At 44.0% G+C, this 25,326-nt stretch overlaps 1 protein-coding gene across 3 annotated transcripts; it reads right to left on the reverse strand.

Annotated features, from left to right (window-relative positions):
• On the reverse strand, positions 1-24,731 carry kdm7aa (lysine (K)-specific demethylase 7Aa). Of its 3 annotated transcripts, XM_071527064.1 has the most exons (19): positions 24,627-24,731; positions 15,977-16,062; positions 15,299-15,416; positions 14,825-14,985; positions 12,406-12,547; positions 11,705-11,891; positions 11,066-11,228; positions 9,652-9,739; positions 9,404-9,510; positions 8,571-8,662; positions 8,274-8,360; positions 7,760-7,861; positions 7,370-7,630; positions 6,638-6,765; positions 6,135-6,295; positions 4,919-5,013; positions 4,409-4,590; positions 3,717-4,102; positions 1-2,862 (listed from the first exon to the last, which is right to left on the reverse strand). In XM_071527064.1, the coding sequence occupies exons 1-19, from the start codon at positions 24,722-24,724 to the stop codon at positions 2,774-2,776; spliced, it is 2,733 nt and encodes a 910-aa protein (XP_071383165.1). In that variant the 5' UTR covers positions 24,725-24,731; the 3' UTR covers positions 1-2,773. The 3 variants fall into 3 exon arrangements, with proteins under 3 accessions (XP_071383165.1, XP_071383166.1, XP_071383168.1); XM_071527065.1 differs by lacking the exon at positions 7,760-7,861; XM_071527067.1 differs by lacking the exons at positions 14,825-14,985; positions 15,299-15,416; positions 15,977-16,062; positions 24,627-24,731 and adding an exon at positions 13,522-13,645.
• Positions 24,732-25,326: the final 595 nt, after the last annotated feature.

The following is a 25,326-nucleotide window of genomic DNA, read 5'->3' on the forward strand; positions in this document are numbered from 1 at the left end:
AATTTTTGAAATGCAGAAACAAAATGCAATGCATTAACAGTGTCACAGTTAGCCAGTGTTTGTATACTTTAAATCATAAGCCATCTAAATCTGAAAAACAAACCATTGCAAGAATCAACGCACATAACACAAATGCCAAGAGATCTGCATATAAAAGCAAAAGGGAACAGATCGTGTACGATGAATACTACAGCTTAAAACAAACCCTGCCTGCGGGCCAGCTCTCGTGATTTCAATGACTTGACATGCAAAGAGTTGAAAGGTTAAAGTGTAGTGTAAGTAAAGGAGGAAATCAGTCTGGCAATGTGATTAACACTTGTTTTGTAAGTGGGTTCTTTGTGTCAGGATCATGTGAAATACCTCATTAGGGCTGAGTGATAGATCACACAGTCACTCGCAGGTCATGTGCACTACAAGTCAACCTGAGCAAAGCTTTAGAAGTCTGACACTGTTCAAAGAGTGGTCTTAAAGCTACTTGGCAACAGCTAGCTTGGGTGTCATTGGGTGAAATACCTCTTTTAGCATCACCTCAACTAGGGTGTTAAAGGATAACACTGAGCTGAACAATTAGAAATGTGTCGAGTGGTGGGGGACGACACCAAATTCATTTGAACAAAAGTTGATACAAGAGTTAGCCTAAATGTACAATGACAGGTCAAAGTTAAGCACAGCTTATCCTATGGACTGATCGACTTGAAGACCACAACCACAAAATAATTTCTTGACCAATCAAAAAAAAGGAAAGAAGAAAACCCTCAGCAACTCCAACACATGATATCAATAAGTTTTGAGTGAGTCTACTGGGAAGAACATCCTGTCTGCGTCCATGATGTGGCTGGTGGTTAATCGAAGGTTATGTCCGTGGCATCATTCCCTGAGAGTGAAGAACTGCGCACCCCGAGCAAAACACACACTTCACATCAGCACTGCCTCACCGGAATCATTTAAAAAAATACTCACTCATCCCATTGAAGTTCCTCAAACGTTCATCTCTTCTGATTACAATGACTACTTTGGATTGACCACAGTGGCTCAGAATACTTTTTTTTTTTTTGCTAAATGAAAAGTGGCACTAGTTGAAAGAGCTCAGGTGTAGATATGGAAGTTGACATTTCTCAGAATTCAAAATGCACAACCTAACCTACTCTCTATTCGCACGTAGCCCAAAACCTCTGGCTACAGGGAGAAGAGGGAACCGGAACAGACGAGAAGCAACACAGGATCTACTTAACTGGGGCTGGGGGGGGGGGGGGGGTAAAGAGTTATGACAGAATAGAAGGTAAGAAAAGATCTGTAGGCAAATTGCTACACAATAGATGATGATCACATGAAGTCTAAAACGTCCACATTTACAATAAGTATGTGTTAAAGATAAAAAAGAGAAACCCCTATAAAGGAACGTCCTCAGAATAGCCGAGGTTTAGGGTCAAAATATAATAAAATCATTATTCATCTCTTTCAATTAATAAATACATCATTCAGAATCCATAAAAAATAACATTAAAAAAAAAAGAAATCAACATCACAGATAAAACGAGAAATAAATTAAGCAGGATATCATGCGAGTCGTTTCTCACCATCATTTTTTTTTTTTAGACCAAGTGAACGACTCTCATATTCCTATTCTAAACAAATTTCACTGAGAGGCAGCACTTTGGGGGTCAGCTTCCCTTCAGCCAGAGCTTGTCAGCAAGAGAGCCCCCTCTTTAATTCCATAATAATATAGTGCAGATATGAGAGTATTTGTTTATGCACTCAGTTGTGCAACTTAGTAATGCGTAGGAACACAGAAGATCATAATGCAATTATTTAGCACTGGCGAGAGTGGGCTTTTCCCACAAAATGAATAATTCCTACTTGGTAAAAAAACAAAGAATGAGGGAAGGATGCACCAAAGTGCTGCCTCTCTCACTCTTTCCTCTCTCCACAAAGTCATTATTGCTGGTGTGATTGAGATAAAGGGAGTTGGGGGAGTGGGATGGGTGGGGAGGGGCGGTGGTGGAAGGGGGAAGCATGAGTGGAGAAAAGTACAAACGATAAGCACCATTTTGAAATTTCAGTTCATCTCCTCCTCCTTAGCACCTCAAGTTTTTCCCCACCGGGGCCAAAGGAGGCCCCGACTAGAAATACAGACACCATTCGGAGAGCCAGCTGCTTCAATACCAGCGTCTCAAACTCCAGGAAACCAACCTCTCAGACTCCATTTCACCTGCCGCTCCATCCTATTCAGTTTGTAGCAGATAGCCATGGAGGAAGTGGGAGGGAAGGGAAAAAAATGCTTTAAATGGAGAGAGGAAGTATTAGTAAATGTGATGCAGATGTTTTGGCATCCAAAGCAGTAGATGTCTGGCTGTCTCCCTGGCGAAGCAAGCATAATTGTCATCTGGTACACTTGCTACATCTCCTTAACCGTTTGAATGCCCACAGGAGCTTTTAGTCCACGTTTCCCTGCAGCAGAAAAGTCCGTAACATGCTCGTCTTCGTCGCTGCTTCTAGCTCCCTTTTGTTTTGTTTGTTTTTAGTGTGCTTGTAGTGAAGCCGTGCACTCGCTTATTGTGAATCCAATACCCTGTCTCCTAAGCATGCACAGTGAGTGTGTTTTGCGTGTCAAGAGTCTTTCAGTTAGGGTCGTCTCCAGGCAGTGTTTTTTTTCTTTTCCTTTCTACAGCACAAAAGTGTCTGGGAACAAATGTACAGATGTTTCCCGAATAGGGGCTGTGCCCATTTAGGACCCCCCCCCCCCACACACATTTGCCTGTGATGTTTTGGAGTGCTACACAAAGACCCGACTGTGTCTGTTGAGCTTCAGGATCTTCCCCAGTCTCTGCTTGGCAGTGGCCATCCCTTTTTTGGGCCGCTTGCCTGAAAAATACAAAAGAGAGCCCATATCAATGGCTGTGATAAATCAGCAGACAACAGCATTAGAATTAAGCAACAAGTGTATGGTTTTTACAACACATGTCTACAAGCCTAGACATTGTCTGTACATATGTATGGCCTCTTCAGTCTTGTTAATGCAAATACAACTCACATTTTGCACATCTTGTGTATTTGCTGGAAATTCACATTTTATTCATGCCCATATTCTTCTCAGTGTTATATATTGCCTATATTTACACACTATTCCCATTTCATACTGCATATATTTAAGATTTTGACTTTTCCATATTGTATAAATTCTGTATTCATTCTTTTCTCTGTTGCAGTAAGTTATGTTGCACAGCCTAATAATGCTGTCTTCCCTGCTTTTCCCCAGACTTTCTACCCAACATGTTCTAGTATTGAAATTGTCAGTTGCAGATGTTTATATAACCCCCATTTTTTCTAGTTTTATTATGTCCTGCCACCATGGTACATGGGCATTATGTCATCATGGTGCCATCTGTGTATAGAAACTTCAAACTTACACCACAGGTTCCCTCTATAGAGATGATGATCCAATTTGATTTCAATTTGGAGCATCTTGCTGCATAAATTTGGATATTAATTATTAACTGATTTTCTTGAAACTACTGTACATATTAATACAAGGCAAGTATGTTGACAGAAATATTTGCTAATGAATGTACCAATTTGCTTAATTAATGACCTCATTAGCATAGCTGGTTATGTTTAATAAATCATGGTTGTTATGGTACGACTACAGGTAGCTCAAGTGCCTCTTGTTTATACATTTAAACACTGGATAAGAGTGAAGAAAATATTGATCTCCAAACCTTTTGTGGCCTGATTGCTGATAGGTGGGGGGTTGGGGGCGTGCCTCTTGGAGGGGTGCAGCGGGGGAGACATGGAGGGGTCACAGTACTGGTAGTCTGTCTCTGGGCTGGTGGCGTGGCATCGGCTGAGAGGGCTGGGGACCCCCTGATTGTCCCAGGCCTCGCTGCTGCTGTTGCCCTGGCTGTCCATGGGGCTCTTGTCCCCCTGGAGGCGGCGCTGGTGCTGTGCCGGCTCCATCTGCTCCGACGGCGAGCGCTGGCCGGGGCTGGACCACCAGGGCTCCTGGGAGGAGGCTCCCTTCTCTGGCTTGGAGGGGCACAGCAGGCCAGCCATAGACAGCATCCCCTGAATGGCCTCTTCTGTGCTGGGTGAGGTAGGACGTTCTCTGCAGGAAGCACAGAAAGGACACGCTCATTTACTGCCACTCAGCGCACAGCTTGTATACTCAATGAATGAATGGTGCCACTGTGCTCCTGATCGACTTGATGATTCCATAACTTGAGCCGATGGCATTATGTCAGAAAAAAGCAAAACTTACTTCTGTAACATAAAACTAATATCCATTTTTTGGTTCAAATAACATGTATTTGCATAATCTTTTATGAGCTCTGGAACTTGTTTAGCATGTAGTCATACTGCTAAGTGATGTCTTAACAGGAGCCTTTTCAACATCTTCGCAAGTGTTCCTCACCGTTTGAGTGGTTTGTGTTTGTGCCTGAGTTTCTGGCCAGACTGGTCCAGCTCTATGGTGTGCCCTGAGCCTTTCTGCCGAGACAAGCCCCCCTCCTCCTCCTCATCTTCCTCCTCTTCCTCCTCTTCCTGGGAACTCTCTGAATCCTCCTCTGAAGAGCACGACGACGATGACGCTTTGTGCTACATTCACAAAGGGTTGAAAGTTAGAAAGAAGGATGCCTTAGTATCATAACATGAAATGTCAACACAAAGCTCAATAGCAGAAAAATGTTTGTGTGTCATTACAGTACATTATGCATGTCATATTTCTGATGCTGGCATCATACATAATGCATTCAATCTGTGGCTCTCCAATGGAAATTCATCTGAGAAAATCTGTTATCACTGCAGCATTATGGTGCAGAGGCATTGTGTTGCAATGTAGTTGTCACATGCATTGGATTTTCCCCCCTATGTGTTGATAATGCATATATAAACTAAAGCCGGTGTGAGGTCATGAGTGAGTTACCTCTGTCTGAGAGTCACTGTCTGACTCCACGTCTGACACACTGGAGTGTCCTGAGGCTTCTTCCCTGAGTTCAGTCTTCACCCTCTCCAGACCCCCTGGGGAACACAGGAAGAAAACCATCAGCTAAAGGTGTTGACAATGAATCCACTTACTGATGAAAGCCCCCAGCCTGTCTGCACTGGGCCTGCACTGGACTATTTTGAAACCATGCCATGCCGCAGGTCTAATGCCATATTGGACAATCTGAGTCTGTGTATGAATGCACGTGGCCACAATTTCCGCAATATATGTGACGCGTTCTATCGTTTTCAGTCGGAAGTCGCAACGGCGCATTTGTGGATAAACGTGATTTTATGAGAAAAGATCGATTTTTGGCTGTTTTGGGGTTTCAACACATTTTAATAAAATAAAGCCTTGGCTTTCTTTCTGTGTAAAAATTATTGTGAAATTCAACCGGTAAATGTAGTTTTGAAGCTCGTAAAGGTAGGGTGACAAGCAGAACTACTAGCTTAACGCTAGTTTGTCAACAAAGCTCGCATTCCTCATGTTGCCAGGTTTGCGGTTTTCAATGTACTTGGAAATGTTCTAAATGCTGTAGGACTTAAAACGCTGTTTATAAAGTTTGCCAGGGTTGTATTTTGGAGTTTTGTTATTGGTTTGTTATTTTGGACTAGTTTCATTGATCATTTGACTGTTTATGGGTTGGGTTTAATTGACACTGGGAGGGTTTTGTCGCTACGAACCTGGCAACACTTCTCCCCGTCCCTCTCTCCCCTTACCAAGGTGTGTGTGTGTGTGTGTGTGTGTGTGTGTGTGTGTGTGTGTGAGTGAGTGAGTGAGTGAGTGAGTGAGTGAGTGAGAGAGAGAGAGAGAGAGAGAGAGAGAGAGAGAGAGAGAGAGATTGAATTTAATTGATATTATTAAATATCGCGCAATGGACTGATATAATATCAGACTACTTTTTGACACTTAATTGACTTTAAACTTTGAGGCCCTTTTTCTCAAAAACATAGTTTGGAAACAGTCAAGACATCAAGAGGTGCATCTCACTCAATCTTTGGAGTACAAAGATAATTTTGATATCACCAGAAAGCTTAAATTCTCCTCTTTCCAACAGTGTATTAAACTCAAAATGCTTTGAGGGATCAATGTGACTGGAAATGATAGAGCAGGTCACATATTATGGCTTCCATGATCCCTGCCATTGGTGACTTACTGAGGAGTGTGGCCTTCTCTACTGTGCTGTGCTGCTCCTGGCCGGCCTGCGTTCTCTCCGACTTCATATCCACACAACTCTTTGGTGGGCCTTGGCCAACCGATGACCTTTCAACTTCCGTCTTCACCGGACTGCTCCCCGTGCCTGGCCGCCTCACATCTCTGCACACACACAAATATACACGGGTGAATACTGAATAACATTCCGCACTACTCACCGTCAGTTCTCCATAACATATAGAGGATCTCGACTGTAGACTAGTAACAATCATGTTGCTAAATTAATTTCTTCTTTTCGTCTTTTTTTTTAAATTTAAATCAGCAGGGTTTTTTTTTTTTTTTTTTTAAAATCAGTTAACCACTACACTTTTATATTTTATTATTATGCAAATAGATTCAACAAATTTTCCCCAAATGCTGGGTTACTGGGAAATGAACACTGCAGCCTTAATTAATGGGAGGCACAAATGTAGGCATGTTGACAAAAGAGAAGTGAGCTCTCACCGGATGATCCTGCCGTTGACCAGCATTAGCCGTAGGTGGTTGTCGTCTAGACACTCTGCAGCAGCAGCCGCCGATGCGGTTGACACCTTGTTGAGCTTCCCATGAACCTTGGCACAGAACGCTGGGTCCTGGGTGGTACAGGCCATGAACAGTCAGTACAGGCAGCGCATATTCAATCTTTTAGTCCACACATATACACTTAGGGTGTGTTTACACTACGTTCCTTTTTTGTAGAAAAAAGTATGCCAATAATGAAAAGCAGGTTGTCCGACAAGCACTTTGTTTCCATAATGACGAGCTGTAGCAGGTGCCACTATCAGCAAATAATCAGGAGTAACAACTCCTACCAACTTTTCTACTGCTACTTTCTCCATTTTCACTCTGGTTATTGTCGTCTTTAACTGTCAGCTGCCTATGAAGCGTGTAATTCTGTCTCTTCCTCCTTTAGAAAGCACTCCACTCTGCCTAAAAAGAAGCCAGGCGCAGCACTTTTCTAAAACCGGCCACTCCCCATTGATGTAAAAAATCTGCTGGCAGTTTATGAAAAGCTGTACAGTGTAAAAATGCCCTTACACTATACTGGACAGTGGCATGTATTAATGTCATTTTGTAACAAACACTACACCAGGTTTGAAATCCCACAGTCATTTCACAAACAAGTAAATCCTAATTGGTATGAGAAGACATTTCAGATATTCTGCTATTGTTTGCCATTTGCTCCTTGGTGCTCACCTCGTCCAGCGGTCCCACCTCCAGCCTCCTCAGCACCTCCCTGGTGTGCTGCTCCAAGATGTCCAAGTTGGAGGGCACCTTGGGGTCCTGTCGCTGCTGCTGCTCCCTCAACCGCCTGGCAGCTCTCCTCGCCCGCCGGGCCTGGCACAACCTCTCCAGTGTGGAGCGGGTGGCGGGGCATCCATTTGATCCAGATCCAGATCCTACTCCACACCCACTTCCCTGAGATTTCACTGGCTTGCAACCGCTGCCTGGCTCCTCCTATAGATAGACACAGAAAACATAACACCCAGTCAAAAGAAAGTGTCTACCAGGGTCAGAAATTAATGGGCCTCAGGACAAAAAGCCCTTCCAAGTTCATAAAATGCCTGTGAAATTTAAAATGTTCACCCTGTTCACATTTGATCCATTGAGTTGAATGTGATTACTGCCCCCATGGGCCTCCGTAAGTGATTCAAGGGAGCCTATAACTGGACAATTCTGTCCAGTATTCTGGGCAAGAAAAATGGAGTGGGTTTTTGATCAGACAACAACAGCATGCAGCCTGAATCAGTAGAAAATGTTGGCACCAGCAGGAGAAAATGCCGACTCCTCACAAACCACTGCGTAAACAAAAATACAACAACCAATATCATAAAACCTCTGCAATCGAGGGGCAGAGTTCTATAAAATTGGCCACACAAAGGACCCAAATGCTCTTAAATATCAGATTACACCTTGACCTCAGATACACCTTGATGAAATTTGATAGCACCCATAAATAAAAGGACTGAAGCATCTCAACTCTATTTAACTGCTAAATCAGTACCAGGACCACAATACTTGTCAGAGCTGCCTTCAGCACCTGCGTTAAGTTCAAAGGTCTAGTCCTCTCTTCAAGTCCTTCCTCCTTGTCCTTCCTTACCTCCAGGTAGCGGATTTCCTTGGTCAGCTCTTTAATGAGATGGTTGGGCCTGATATGGTCCGGTACCTCACTGGTGGGCTCAGTCACCTGCAAAGCCACAACAGGCCACATTGAGACAAGAGAGTTAGAACAGAGAGAAGTGTGTTGTTGGCCACTGACGTGCAACCAGAGGATAAGGAGCCAACAGTGGTGACGTCCACTACTGGAGCTCAGCTATGGAGAAAACCATTTGGATAGATAGATATTCAAGTCAGGTGCCCTAGACCTGCGCCCAGGACACTGTGGCTGGCCCCTCACCTCTCTTTTCAACCAGGTCTTCAGTGCACTGATTAAAGCCTTGACTCCCTCTACTAGGTAGGTTGGGGGCGGACAGTTGTCCTCTCGTAGCTCTGAGAGAGGAAAAAAAAAAAGTAGGAGGTTAATACAAGGGTTATACCAGATAAAAATCAGAGAAAGACAATCACTGGCTATGTCTGAACGTTCATACAGCTGACGATCTTGTATATTAGGCATATTGTGCATACTAGCTGAGAGCACTGAAATCTATACGATCCAAATCAGAAGCACTTGAAAACACACGTTGTGGGATTCTGCATTGAGACAAGTTTTGCGATCAACAAACTCGTCAACTAGTTTGTGTATTACCATTGCATAGTTAGTAGTTAGTGTGCAGTGGGAACTTTCTGACAGCCATTGCCTGAATACCTGCCATTCACACAAGCAGGGGTTACGTGTCTTGCTCAAGGACATTAGCATGGCTGTTGTGGGAGATTAAACCTGGGACCTTACAACTATAGGATGGTCTCTCTAATCACTAGGTTACACTGATACATTTATAAGTCCAATATTTCACCTGTACAATTGTTTTTGTACCTTTGTTTATTCAGAGAACACTGACTGAGCACACATGCTCTTCTTCAACAACACCCTGCTTCACATTCACACACATTCCCTTTATTTTTCCAGCTGGTCTGAGATGCAAACCAGCTAACTTCTGGTGTCAAGCTTGCGCCTTTAACTCCTAGGCTACCACCCCCAATTACTCTCTTCTTTCTGTGTTTATCATTGTGTTTTATTACTTCTGTGTTTTATCACTGTGCAAATACATAAACTAAACATTTGACTCTCACCTTTTAGGGTTTCCAGGAGATTCTTGGCCACATACCAGCAGATGGCCTCAAAGTACGGGAACTTGAAGAGGTCAGGGGTTTTCAGACGACGCTCCATTTCATAACACCTGGGAACCGACACATAGACAACGGGATACAATATAGTTGAGGTATAAAGAAAGAAAGAAAAAAGACAGCAGGAATTTAGTTTATAAATGAAATAAAAATGTACACAATCAAACCATTCTCTAGTTGTCTGAGCTTTTTACCTGAGCTGCATGCCAATATTGAGGTTGTGGAGGAAGTTCCCTCCGAACGCCATGCAATCCTGAGAGGTGAGAACGGCATGGATCCATCCTGTAGGGGGCACCACAGCACACAGGTTTAAACCACTGACCCACTGATTGATGTGATGATTGTGAACTATATGTGTGAGTGTGTGGGTTAGAGAGAGAGATATATGCATGAAAATATGTAGATATTTACAGCAGAAATACCTCACCCATACGCTGAACATGCATGCATGCACCTAACACTCACACCCACATATGCACGTACCCACATACACTTCTTATCCTCCTACAGTCAGACCTAACGAGAGATAAGGCTGTCTGACTTAAGAGCTATTACAATGATGTGTGCCCTCTCAGATAAACAGTGCTCTTTATACGGCCCAAAGTGAGAGAAAACAGAGTCTGGGGGGTTGGGAGAAGCCTGATAGACAGGCCTGATAATGCCGTGGTTGACTGGCCTAGTGTGCTCTCTGACCTCTTTTAAATCCCACCTCTCCACACCCTCTCTACCCAAAGCTTTCTTTTACAACCCTGCTTCAGCCTCTGGAGAAAGCCCGGCTGGAAGGCTGATTGAGGACATCCAACAGTTGACAGGCTGAACTGACTGGGTGCAGGGGGAGAGCGACTGAGCACTGTGGGCTTTACAAATCCATTGGGAGAGTGATGGATGGATCCCCGTAATAACTGACATTAGCGATGGTTTAACCATCACTTAAGTGAATGAAAGTCATATTCTATTCATAACAAACATATTGAGATAAACATATTTTTCCCATCTCACCATAATCTCCAATTCACCACTACACTAAAGTAGCTATATCCCTGCAAAGGAATGTAAGAACTTGAAGTCACATGCAGGAGATCTAGCAAAAAGTGAAAGTTGTGAGCAACAGCCACATTGCTACTTTCATCATATTACATAAGACCTCTCATTTTTCCATTGAAATTATGATCATTAAACACTGTTTAGGTTGTTGCTCAGCAAGAAATTCTCTCTGTTATTTTCCCTTGGCAATGAGAGAGGTCTTTCAAGAAGTCTGTATTTTCCTGGCAGGAGCCATGGGAAGCATGATTTTATTTTTACTTTTCAGTGTGTGTGTGTGTGTGTGTTTGTGTGTGTATGGACTGGAGTCTTTCTGTGAAAAGACAAACAAGACTACAGGCTTCTAGACAACCGGTCAGCTGAGCTGCTGCAGTACAGCCAGCCAGGAATCAACTGTGTGCGCGTGTAATTTTTGCTTGGGAACCACAAAGTGGGCGATCATCCAAGACTGTTAGAAGCCAGTGGTAGAGGTCCTTTGGGGACAATGGCTATAAAAAGTAACAGTGTCACATGCAAACATATAGCCTACAAGCGCACAGAGAATCTTACAGATGCATAAACACAGACCTGTAGGGATGAGCAGGGTGGTTCCTTGGGGCACAACACACTTGTAACACTTCTCCACTTTGTCCCCAAAGAACACCTCACTCTGATTGGGCGAGGAGCTCCATGCCTCATATAGTGCAAGGTTGGTCGGAGTGGGCTTGATCAAGTAGAAGATCTTCTCACCCTGCAGGGCAGAAGAGGAGGAGTTTGGGTGAGCGGTCCTCTCTAACGTTAATGTTTGAGTCTCTGAGCAACTGTAGTAACGTTACTGTATGTAAACACCCAGACCCACCCATTCACCACCACCCCCATTCTGATTGTCATCTCTAGCTTGGGACAGTGGGAGCGCAAGATGATCACCATGGGTACAGCAGTGCTGCCCCTGGAGCTGCCTGATGAAGAGATGTGATGCGAGAAGCGAGGTGACCTTTCAGCAAGCGCTAGCCAATCAGCTGTGATTGCCCTAAATATCTCTGAATGTACAAACACACTTAATTAAAAATCAGTGAGCTTGACGAATGGTAAGGAGGGCCTGGTACAAAAAACAATGCAGTTCTACTGCACTGTTTTTGTGGGACTTGTGATCTAACCCTATCCTGATTCACTAGCTTCCAAACACATTTAGCTAATTTCAAAACACATTAACACACACACACTTACCCAGAGAACATGGTACCAGACAGAGGTGCCTCCAAAATCTATGTGGAAATCAGTGTAGCTGTCCTTGACCCCCATCAGGCAGTACTTCTGGACAAAGGGCTTGGGGAAGAAGGAGTCATCTGGCCAGTAGTTCTCCACCCAGGACATCTTCTGCGCCACGTCAGGAACCACCACCAGCTCTGACATCCTGGAGGTGGAGCAAAGGCAAAGAAGGAAAGAAAGAGAAAGGAGGGATTGGGTTCAACACAGTTATCAATGCTGCTATCATATAGTCAGATAAAGATGACCCTATTGGCTGTAAGTCTTGCACATATAGTGGACTCATATGACCCTCAATGAGGAGATGGGAAAATATATTCCATTTGCTGGAAGTAACTAAGCTTGCATTTCACTAAACCACTGCACTTTTGGTTTTACAGTAGAATGCATGTACATGGGAATTTCAATACATTTCATAATTCACAAGGGTTTTGTAAAAACAACATTACACTCTACTCCTACTTGGTACTTTGTGAGACAGCCAAGATTGCTACAGAAAGTAACCATGGATACAGTTACCATAAAGCTCATGTTGACTTCTATACGCATTTTCAGAATTTTGACATGACCGGCTCTGACAGCTAGTGTTTGTAAGTAATGCCATCTACATGGTTGGCTATTCCTCTGGCCAACAGGCCGATAAAGACCATAGCATAGCTTACTTAGTGTCAGAGAACTCCAGGCTGATGAGGTTGAGGACCTTGGGTCGATGGGGCTTGGAGAAATACTTGATAAACTCGCTGAGCTTCATCTTGCTGTCCGCCTGCCGCGCCACGTCTATCACATCGATGATTTTGTCGCCACCTGGATTGGAGATGAGCAATGAGACATCATAACATCCTACTGCTCAGTCCCCATAATATGAGAAGCAGCAGTCTCGTAGTCACCATTTCATATTTGGCACTGCCTGACAACAAACAAGGATTGAATAGTGACTGTATAAAAAAAAAACATCTTCAACTTTAATTGGCTGCAGAGTGGGTGTGGGGATCGCTGGGGTCAGAGGCCTGCTGGCAACTCCATGTGTCTTTAGAACAAGCCCTCAGGGAAACTGGCACCAATATGGCAGCGTGGGGAGGGGCTGCACAGAGGCAAGCTAGACAATCTGTCAATCTGTCCAGACCACCAGTCCCTGAGGAGGGGAAGTGGGTGGAGGTGATAGGGTCGCTGCTTTTAATGCGTATGTCTGCCTGAGCGAGAGGCCGAGAGAAAAAATATGCCTATAGATGTGAGAGAGGGTGTAGGCTACGTGTGGTGTGTTTATGTGTGAGAGAGAGAAAAGGCGTGCAAAAAAGAAAGAGAAGGAAGGAGTCAAAATGAAAGACCTGAACACCACCCAACAGTTGGGAGGCTACAAATCACACTCGTCTGGCAGGGCTGAAGCGAGCCTGACACAAGGGGCCGGAAGTGGGGCCGGTGTGCAGTGTGTGTAGCAAGACAGCTGGCTGTTGTGTTTTCCCCACACCCCTCCCACACACCTTTTTTATTACCCCCTTGCTCTCTCTCTCTCTCTCACACACACACACACACACACACACACACCTCTATGGGCCCAGCTGGCCAGCGTCTGATGACAGAGAACAGCTGGAGTAAGGGCAGTCAGTCACACAGTGAGGGACAAAGCCGCCTGCAAACCACACGACGACAGACCAAAGCACCAGCATCCAACTCCCACAGCAGAAAGCCGCATGAGTAAGAGCCTTTATAATGTCCATACTCCATGGCTCTGCTGAACTACAGTTCAACAAGAGGCACTTGAGCTTAGGGCTGCAACTTACGATTATTTTCATTGTCGATTAATCTGTCGATTATTCTCTCCATTAATCGATTAGTTGTTTGGTCTATAAAATGTCAGAAATCGTGAAAAATGTCGATCAGTGTTTCCCAAAGCCCAAGATGACGTCCTCAAATGTCTTGTTTTGTCCACAACCCAAAGATATTCAGTTTACTGTCATAGAGGAGTAAAGAAACCAGAAAATATTCACATTTAAGAAGCTGGAATCAGAGAATTTTGACTTATTTTTCTTAAAAAATTACTCAAACCGATTAATCGATTATCAAAATAGTTGACGATTAATTTAATAGTTGACAACTAATCGATTAATCGATTAATCGTTGCAGCTCTACTTGAGCTGCCTAATGTCCCACCACAATCACCATGATATATTAAACATTACAAGTTATGCTAACAAGGTAATTAATTAAGCTAATTAATGCATTAACAAGCAAATATTTCTGTCAACACTCTTGTCTTCACATAGCACATGGGTAGTATTAATATGAACTCTGTATCTTAAAGCATTAAGTAGTTATAGTAAATCTCATCATAAAACTACCACTGCATATTAATCGACTCTCTAGCACTGTGCCTAAAATTCGGACAGCCAAGCTTCAGACAGTAGCTAGGCAGGCGGGTTGCTCCTGGTGAGGCGACTGAGGGTGGCTGTGTGCTGAAGTGGGCTGGGCTTGGATGCTAGTGAGACACAGGAGACATCAGCGTCCACTCCTGTTGTCCCATTGTCTCCCAACTGTAAGAAATGTAACCCTAGACTCAGTCCCTGGTCACAACACCTGTGCCTTGGCTTAATGCTCAATAGGGCATGGGAGAGAAAGATAAAGTGAGAGAGGGAGTCTGTAATCTGAACTTAATGATAAAAACACCGGTGGGCTTGGTAATGGGCTTGTAATAGGAGCCGGGAAGTACCAGGCCCTTTCAATAAGGAAGCCTAGTGGTCATAGAGAGGGCAGTGAAAGCTTAGCCGTCACTCATTTAGAACTCATTCAGCCATCGCCTGATGCCTGATAAGTGGGTTAAAACCCCATGAACCTGGCAACCTGTTCATATTGACACACAGATGGCGCCTGCTCGATGATGGACACTTTGCTGGCTGGTGGTGGGTGGTTTCATTACCCACTGAGCAGAATGTGGCTACTGTATATTCCAAGTACTGTATATTCCAAACAAATAGCCCATACCCTTCTCAAAGTTCAGACTATGCATTATTATGAATTTGATTCTTCTGATGGCAACTGCTTGACGCTGCCCCATCACACCTATTGATTATTCTTTAGTGTCCTTACCTACATACTGCTCCACATCTTTGACTGAGAAGGTAGGTGGTGGTAGTTTGAGACCCAGGCCTTCCATCTCGGTGACAGCTATGGGATAGCTGAAACCATGCCTCTCCAGGTACCTAGGTGTCACCTGCTCACCCTTCATCTGCATCATAATCTCCTCCCCACTGAAAGAAACAGTACAGCAAGTTCAGTGAATAAGATCTATTGCCATGTTATGAACGTCAGGATGTCTTGTACAGTTCACAAAAGGTAAAATTTTAATATGGCGGGCTGTTGTCGAGATAATTTTTTGGGGTGAGCAGACTGTTGAGGAATAGCAGTTCATGACCTAAGAGGAAACCTCTATTCAGGTATGAATGAGGGCATACCTTGACTGGTATCAAAGAGGCATTACCCTTGGTGGTTGGGTTGACAGGTAGGGTAATTGTTGGGTAGGTGGTTGTGTGTGTGTGTGCATGTGTCCCACTTGATATCTACCTGGCGAAGGTCCTGTTCTGGAGCTCCTTGATAAACATTGGGGTGCCAGCCTGCACTGGCTTGGTTCCATCATCTGGCTCGGTGTAGTCGTGTCTATGCCAGTTGTTGCGCTTTTTCACTGCAACAAACACCACACCATTAGCTCCAGCGATTGACGTGATGATATCAAAGTTTTATAGGGTTATTTCATTCTGATTTCCTTGCGTTGTCGCCCCTATGAAGCTTGTTCTCCCCAAGTTGCGGTAATAATGTATATTACCACCAGTCTTCATAAGGATATTAATTCACCACTCAACCCCTGTGCTAAGGGCTGGAGTAGGGGTGCAGGTCCAATCAAGTGGAGGGCTTACAACACCATTCAATTAGCCTGTTAATGTCTGCCCCCGGGGCTCTCAGGGGTTAACCCACCCCCCACCCCCCTAAAAATCAGACTAGAGTACTGCTGTGGAGAGTGGCCTTGTTCCCCTGTGGCTAGTCATACCATACAGAGGGGGGTGAGAGGGGAAATAATGAATGGAGAAGGTGATGCAGATATGTAAAGAGCGAGAGACAGAGGATAGTGTTTGATGGATGGAATACATTAGGACTGCGAGTGAGGACGAGAGACAAACAGAGAGAGAGAGAGAGAGAGAGAGAGAGAGAGAGAGAGAAGAGGAAGCATGACACTGAGTTACTCACTCAGGGAGGGTCCATGTACAACATCACAGTTGGGACAGTGGTAAACGTCAATATCCACTGCATGATGCTCCTCTACCTGCACACAGCTGGAAATGGACAGGAGACACAGAATTAGGACAGGGGGTTACACTTCCTGGAACATGTTCAAACAAGGTTCAGGATGTTTGGAAGTCTATCCTAAATGATCACTAGCTAAACTCTCTCTTAGCTCATTTTCATGCCAGCGGTTTTGTTTTGAAGAAATTGTTTCTAGCCTCTTGTTTGCAATACTAGTGAAAGTGATTGAAGATCTTAAGAATTTCACCAAAAATCACACGCAAGTCCTTTCAAACAACATTTTTATTTGCTCCTACTACTAAGGCTTATGGAAGGCAATCTGATGAAATCTTTTTGGATGTTGTGAAAATAGGTAGTGACAGGACAAGCTTCTTAAAATCTTGAATTCCCTACAAAATACTATCAAGCAACAAGAGTGCATTTCAGGTGGACACATCAGGAAAAAGAGCACCAGAATGGTCCATGATTTACAGTGTTGAGGAACCTGAGGTGACCCTCAAGTCCTTTCACACTAGGTCTTTGTCTGGCCTCGACAGATATATCACACCCAAGCTAAAGTCGCACCCAAACAAACCCTGTGTGTGTTATGGGAGGAGATGTCAGGAGTGACGTACAGGTTTGAGATAAGCAAACTGTGAGAAATAGCAGAGTACAGTTTGTGTGTGGAGGATGACTTTTGCCCCAACTCCTTTTTTCAACAAATGTTCTAAAACTACAGCATCATTGACATTTGAGAAAAGAGCAGGTTCTAGGAACATTCCCTCAGCTGTGGCCTGCAGTGCATTTCATAGCCTTTGCACAACAACAATGCAAGGACTCTAGCAAGGCTGGCCATGTTGCTGCAGGCAAAACCTGGGTTGGGCATCTACTGTTTGCTAGTTACAAAGAGCACGCCTTGTCACACAGCCTTGCATTTTTCTCCCACGGATCTACAACAGTGTCAGCATCACTCATACCGCTACCCCCGACTGCCCTGCAACAGCCAAACCACAGGCAGCAACACACACACACCCACCCACAAACACACACACACACACACAGATGCACACATTCCACTGTTGCATACCAGAGCCCCATTCCAGAGCAGCATGGGTTGACCAGCCACTGAGAGTTGCCATTCTGCCTGAATGGATACAAATGGCTGTTTAGAGCTAGAAAAAATGCAGGCTGCATGTTTGCATGTGCACTGTTCAGCTAGCACTTTTTAAAGCTTAAGTGAACAAAGACAGGATCCTTTGTGCATAACCTCTGCACCACAGGCTACAGTTATGCTTGTCAGTTCAATTTGATTTTTGAGATCTGATCATGAAGATTGGATTTTATAAAATCATAGTGCTGTTGTCCCCACTTGACCTGAAAATGCCTGTGGCTGTATTTACTTAAATGCCTGTCCCTAATACTTTTCCCCCCACTCTTCCTCTCTACCTCTTTACATTGCTTATATGCATACTGCTAGGACTGTGTCCAGACTATGTAGAGTTATGATCACAGTGCCCAACAATTTCCATATGTGGTTTGGAAAACCTGATTTAGCAATCAATCATGCTTTGTGCCTCCAGACTTGTCACTTAATCCTGGTGTGATCAGATAAAAATTACATTGAATCAACATTATAATAACAACCATGGACAATTCAGATCACTTCAACAAATCTTCATCTAACCAACTCACCAGACAACAATTAACAACACTGTTCTGACTTCTCACATGACTGAGGCCAATTTAATTATGCAACTTACATGTTTTCAGTTAGGCTAGTTAAGAAAATCGCAATAAACCCTAATACCATTCTAATGGTCTTAGGAACTTGTAATGACACATTAATTACACTATCCTGCATATCCAATACAAAACATACAAGCACCATGGTTTGAATGTGACTTAGGGCACTTGTCCTCATCAAACCATCATCAACTCCTTCCTTCAGGCTCCAGGGGTTAGCTCCAAGGCGACACCTAGCATAGAGGCACGGGGCATACACATCAGGTTTCAGTCGCTGATACAACCTCTGTTTTCAAAGAGGACAGCCTGCAGGAGGGACGGAGCTGACCACGGCCCACTATCAGCTTTGATCTAAGAGGAATTGCAGGAAACTGTAAAGGAAACAAAGCCGGGGGCCATTAACTAATCAGGAAGTGGTGAGCTCCAGCGACTGCTGGCCCCCTTAGCATCGCTGTACTAACAGGATGTCAACAGTAGTTCCCTCTCCCTAACTTACTACATACAACCAGGTGCTATTATTGGTTGCACAGCAGGAAAACATTTAGGCTACATAGTTTCCAAAGGTATCCTTCTTAACGTAGGCAAGTATAAAACTGTTAACACTTCTTAATTTTAGACCTTTAGCTGCCGGCCTTATCCAGAGCAACTTACAATGAGTTGTACTTGTATAGTAACAAATGTGGCATACTTTGTTTTGCCATTAAGGGGGCCCATTTACATCATAACTAGGCTATTTTTCTTTTTTGTAAGATCACAATGTCAAATGTCAATGACAGTTTAAAAAACAAAACAAAACAGCAGAATAGCTAAAAAATAGCAGTCCTGCCCCTGCACGTGAGCAGGGGAATAACCAACAACAATACTGTACAGTGCTGGCTGTGGTATTAAGCCTATCTCATGTATCTGGAATCTTGGCTGGGCCGTGCGGCTATTCGCTGGGGGAAAGCATGAGTCACAGCTCGCTGCCGGCGGGTTTGTTGAGACGTGCGAGAGCTGTGTGCGCTCAGCTGATGCAAGCCAAAGAGTTGAGGTGGCCTCGTTGTCCTCCTCTTCCTTCCTACTTTCCTTATGTAATGCCACAGTGGGAAATCAGGGCACTGTGCCACATACACTGGCCTGACTCAGCTTACAGCGTCACCTGCGCCAATGATTAACTGCTTAACTAGGCGCCCAAAGCTCGTGAAACAGTCGGGTCTGAAGATACTGTATGCGAGGGAGGGAGGAAACTCAGCTGAAAAGGAGAGAGGGCTAAGTATTTCCTGCCTTGCGCAGGCATGATGATGTATTGCATCATCGCAAAGCTGGTGAGTGTGCAAACAGATTCTTGTATCTACTTGAGTCTCACAGCCTTGGAAAGCAATGATTGGGATGTTCAGATTGGAGACAACTGAACACAGCAAATCAAACACTAGATAGGATACTGCTATAATCTGTTGTAGGACAATAACAAACGTTATTGTGAAAATACAACAAATTGTGATATAAGAGCACAGTCAGTATGTCCCATAAAGATAAGAACAAAACCATGCCTAATTCAGAGTGGAGCGTCATTGCTTCACAGAGACTGTGACAGCACCGCAGAGATCACCAAGCCAAACATCCCCTCCTGAATGAGAGGAGATCTGTCTACTTGCTAAACCCCTGCCATCAACAGCCCCTCTCCCTCCACTTCCTCTCATCAAGGGCCTCCTTCCTGTGTTACTGAGAGGGCTTATTCATTAGTCCATGCACTGTGAGGGGTTCATTGTCCTCAATGATCAGTGAGGAAACACAATGGCTGGAGGCGGGCATCGCCATTATTTTAAGCTCTAAATAACCGCACTGCATGGGGCGCCGACACGCCTACATTAGGGAGCTGGCAGATCCCTAATGGATGGGTGGTAGAGATAGAGAGGAGATGGGGGCAGTTAAACACACCTGGCTATCTTTATCTACCCCAGAGGGGCACCTGACTCCCTCAAGCCCTTTTCCTAATGCACTCAGCGAATGCTTACATAAACAGTGCTGGACTCAGCGGACAGCAGTTCGAGCCACTGAGCCCTGACAGATGGATAAGGATCTGTCATTTTGGCCTTACTGGTTAAATCATCTTGGTTAGCTGACCATAACAGCGACAACATCCCTGCAGTGGCCACAGCTTGAGGGAGGCCGGGGCCTCTGTAGTCAGCTGGAAAACAACAAAAGAGGATCACTTTGTTGTTTATGGGGTGTGAGAGAGCCCCAGGGAGTTTTAACAACTTAATTGTTTTTGGTGCAGGTTGCGGTGCCTTGAGGTACCTAGCACTGGGGCTCTGCCTTCACATGTCTTCAACATGCTCGTCTCAAGACACTAAAGGCCCCTGTAAAACCTACAAAGTCATCGGTCTTCTGTCTTTCTACTGAAATACATCAGTCAACAAATCCACTCCCAACTGACCTAAAGACTAGCTGGCGTGTCGATGCATTACACTCAGCATGCATTATGATTGAATCATAATGAAATACATGATTTTTTTCTTAACATAGCATGGACTCAGAAGTAAACAGTTGTGAGTTTCCTATGGCAGCAACACTGAACTATCCAAATTATGTTTTATCCTGCCTTAGCAGTCGTTTATTGAATCCCTCTTTGAGTTCCAAACCTATTCCCCAAATAGAGTAAAATTATATAAATGGAGTGGTAGTTTTGTTCTTCAATCAAGCCAAATCTGGACCAAGTTTTGAATCATTATTAGCAGAGCTGCTATATATCCACATACCTTAACTCAAACTGACTGCCAATCAATACATGATGCTGTTGACCACCTAATCAACATTGATCAAACTAAAACTAATGCAGTTTCCCAGGGCCCTAGAGACAGACTTGCTAATGAATGTAAACACAGCTTTTAACAGGAGCTATGAAGCAGCTCTTTACTTTGGCTCATTAACCTATCAGTCAGCTAAACAGATAATCTAAAATGTCTCCTTCATGAATGAAAACGGCAAAAAGCAGAATCCTTCCGCTCATCCATCCATCTACTTGGTGTAAACACTAAAAAGACACTCTGTAGAGGCTATCCATCTCTCTTTAGAGCGCTCTCCCTCTGTACGACATTGACGGATCATGCATTGAACTTGGCTTGGTGGAGCGCCCATCAATCATTCCCCCATTCCCTCTGTCCCATCTACCCACTGGTCTATCAACACCCCCACAGCCCATGCCTAAACCAGACACAAGCTGGGCTGAGTGCCTGACACCTAGACCGAGGTAAAGTCTGTGATCTGAATTGACCCGCTGACGATCTCCAGTTCACTGACATCCACAGTGATGACACAAATTACTAGTTTCTCTTTTTAAAGATAACATGCCCTTTTACAGAGGCAGGTCTTCTAAAGCTGAGGCTCTCTATGGTAAACAACGGCCTTCGCACTAAGATTTGTAATCTAAACCTGGGGCTGGAATAGTGGGATCTGGGGGCCCACAGGGGTCCTTGAGACGGTTTTAGGTGGCTCCCAATTTCACTATAATTGAATTCACTACAAATTATGACAATTACAGAATGTATAACAATTACAATTCTGATCATAGTTCACTCTCACCATCATTACCTCCCCATGCACCACTACCATTCAATACTAAGCCAACAACAACAAATCTTCCCATATGGGGTCCCTGGAACAAAATCTTATCCATGTCGGGGTCTGTGACATTAAACATTTGAGAACCCCTTATCTAACAAATACAGCCACATTCTGCTTCCCAGTTCCTTTACTGGTCACTTGTCCCAAACTGATAAAGCACACAGCATTCTGATTACCATGCCTGGGTCCTCATCCCATTATAGTGGCAGGCTGTATTGTGTAGCGAGATGTTGATAGAGACAGGTGATGGAAAACAGGGACATTCTCCAAGAACTGAGGCAGCGAGACAAAGTCCCTCACACAAACAGAAACACACATGGCAGCTGAGCAATGCTGACAAACAGGCAGCAGGAGGTTCAGTTCCTCCACTTTCCACTCCATCGGCGAGCCATCATCCACAGCCAGAGAATATCCCTTTCCTTCTGGCCAGCCTCGTGGGAAAGAGGCTGGAAATGAGGCTGTTTTTGGAGCTCTGCGGTGGTGTGTATGTGTGTGTTTGCTTATTAGTCATCAATGGGGGAAGCTCCAACATTTGTTCCTATTCTTTCTGGCACAAGACACACAGCCAGTCTTTCTTGGCTCAGATACGCCACAAATTCTGGGCGCCAAGTTTTTGGCAGCCCGGTTAATGTGGTTACGCAATGGCTTCCGTCATTTCAACACGAGCAAAACGGCTTATTGTATTCATAAACAGTTGCCGTGGAGATGCGCCCACACAGGCTGACTCAAAGGATCAAAGAAAGGGTCATGAGAAACACACGTGTAAGACAGCCTATGGCCTTGGACTAGGACTGAACAATGAATCGAAATTTTATTGAAATCGCAATATGGCCTACTGCAATTTTCAAATCGCAGGAGGCGCAATATTTGTTAGAGGCGAAATGTGTCTCAAAATACCATTTTAAATTAAATACTGTCGTGCTGCAGAGATGTCCTGGCCTACACATCATATTCTACAGACTTAAGAAAACGTCTTTGTTTGGTACAGATCCCCGCAAAAATCACACCATAATCATTTTAAAATGTTTTTCAATGAAAATGAGAATAATGATGTAAAAATTATCATTCCCTCTAATATCGCAAATCATATCGCAATTGCAATATCAGTCAAAATAATCGCAATTAGATATTTTTTCAAAATCGTTCAGCACTACCTTGGACTTATTGGGTGCACATTGATGGAGGTGACAATAACATGAACTCAGATCTCGTTGGTTATCTAGGCTGGTCATGCAACATATAATTTGATAATAATAATGTGATGGCCTATTTTATTGATCCCCAAAGGGAAATTCTGTATTCGCTTTCCCCCTTCCCAGGATCAGAGCACAGGGTGAGCTACAGAACAGCAGGAAGGTTCACTGTCTTGCTCAAAAGCACTTCAGCAGCCAGCCAGGCTTCATGGTGTCTGACATGGGGCTTGAACCCGGGTGCTCTACATGAAGGATAGTCTCTTTAACAACTAGGCAGCTACTGCCATAGGCACACATAGGCACACATCACAAAGTCAAGTGCTGAAACTGCCAGAATCTTGTAGTTTACCTCCAAGTCTCTCTGTAAAAGAAAAATAGTGGAGCTGATACCTTTCTCAGTGTCGCTTTTAGACCCCTAAACTTGCTCCAAATCATAGGCGAAAGTTATCGCTTTGACCCTCACTCTACAAAATTGGGCGAAACTCAGTAAATAATGATCAGCGAGCTTTAATATTTGGGCTTTCTTCATCATTTATGTATATCTTCCACCAGTAGAAAAATTATCAAAATCAAAAGTTCGAGCCGGCGAACTTTCTGGAATTTGATTGATTTGACACGGAATGACCCTATATACTGCAGTCTTGAACACATGCCTGGGGTGGTCACTGCAGCTATTGGGTGTCAAGTAGAGCAAGTATGACTTACAAGAGACATTTCAATTGATGTGTACACATGTACACACACACACACACACACACACACACAGTAAGGTTGCATTACACCAGGAATAGGCAGCCAGGTGCCATGAAGGGCCGAGTGGATGTAGGTTTTCGTTCCAACCTAAGGTGATTTCGCTGATTAGTTTCTCCTTTCTGGTTGATGGTATGCTAATCAGTGTAATCTCCTGCTGTAGTCTTTGGCTGGAATGAAAACCTGCAGACTATTGGCCCTACATGACACATGGTTGCCCATCCCTACATTACACAACCAAAAAATTCCAACTGTTATATTGGCAGCCACTACCCACACATACACCATGAATCAAAAAGAATCTACAGCACCACCAGTCCACTTGTAAACAGGTCATGAGGACACATAATTACCAAACTAGAAAATGGGACACAAAAAGCCCTGAGCTTTCCAGGGACATGTGCCTGGTACCTTTAAATAATTCCCCTGTCCGCCACTAGGGGTCTCCTGCCATGTGCCTCTTCTGCTTGAAAGGGGGATTTAAATTTCTCAAGCTGTCAATCAAATGACCGACCATAACAAGCTCCTTGTTCCCTCCCACTCACTTTCCAATAATATAACCACGAAAAAACACGACAAAATACAAAAAGCTATAACTATATGAACAACTTGAAATACGTGAACTCTTTTAAATTAGGATATAACCAGACCTGTTCCCAAAATAGCTCGTATATGGTGGCCAAACAATTGACATTTCCTGGTGAAATGTAACGCTAACAAGTTTAATGAACAACTGTCCAGGTTGGCTGCTTGCCTTTACCTTGAATAGCCTAATGTTATCAGCCATACTTTCAGCTTGTAGCACACACTGGTATACTACGAGTGCTAAAGTGGCTGTTAATCCGTCAAATCAAAGTTAGACCAAAATGCGTCTTCACTCCGAAGTCTCTATAGGAAAGTGACCAAAATGCAGTCTTTGCAGATCTTGATTCAGCCAAGCTTTTAATCACTGAGATTGACTGACACAGCTCGACAATCCTGGATAGATCCGCATATTTCTAGGTAAAAACTACTTGCCCCGAGGCTCTATTTAAGTCAATAATTGTCAACATAGTTACAAAGATCGGGTCCGAGTCACACATTTAACGTATTGACCGCACAGTGAAATAAATTCAAGACTATCTCAGAAAATGAAAAGCCACTTTCTTTCGTTAAGTCGTGTCAATAGACGCTTTAAAACCCCCGTCGCCCACCGCTAGCTCGTTAGCAAGCTAAGTTAGCTAGCAGTCAACACCGCTAAGGAACCGTCGCCTTTCTTAAATAAACGTTGAGTGTTTGTCCCGTCAGATGGACTACGTCCCTAAAGGAGAATATAATCTACATACCTGCCGTGGAACCAGTCTTTACAGATGTCGCATTCGATCATAAACCGGCTCACATCGTAGGGCTGCCGGCAGACACAGTACAGCGGGGCCGCCGCCATCTTCCTACTGTCCCCAAACAACGCAGGAATGAAGCGGGGCGGGGATTTAACCCACCGCCCGGAAACACCCGAGGAAAGAGCCGAACACACACGAAACCCACCGGTCTAGGCAATCCCACCTCTGACGTCAATTTCCAAATTATTCGTTTCCATCTGGTTGTGTAGGCACACCAACAAAAGACCCAAACTTTTTCCAACAAAGGAATGACATAATGCTCTTGTTTTGGGCACTTTGTCATGGTTAAAGTCTGAATCTTGTGATCAACCCAGACTGATAATAGTAAGTTAAACCAGGGAGCATGGTGGGCCTGGTAGGCCTTAAGAGGGACTAAATTATATGAATATTACAATTAGCAATATGTGAATTCAGAGCTGTAAAATTAAAGATTTACTTTAAACATGATTTCTTGTGAGTTTCAGAGGGTATGTTCATTTAAGATATCTAGTTCCAAACATGCAGCCTCACCACTGACTTATCAGTGACCTATAAACACAGCTGATATGAAGTAAAAAGTAGCATAAATGCGTCACACAGCCCAAAGCTGCCCTCTCATCAGAAAAAAGTAAAGCAATCTAGGAGGTAATTTTCATAATGCTTTCAG

Source organism: Centroberyx affinis, unplaced genomic scaffold, assembly GCF_046629955.1.
Source record: "Centroberyx affinis isolate AG114_WGS23_722 - 3 ecotype Tasmania unplaced genomic scaffold, CSIRO-AGI_Caff_v1 ptg001486l_1, whole genome shotgun sequence".
Classification (NCBI taxonomy): domain Eukaryota; kingdom Metazoa; phylum Chordata; class Actinopteri; order Beryciformes; family Berycidae; genus Centroberyx; species Centroberyx affinis.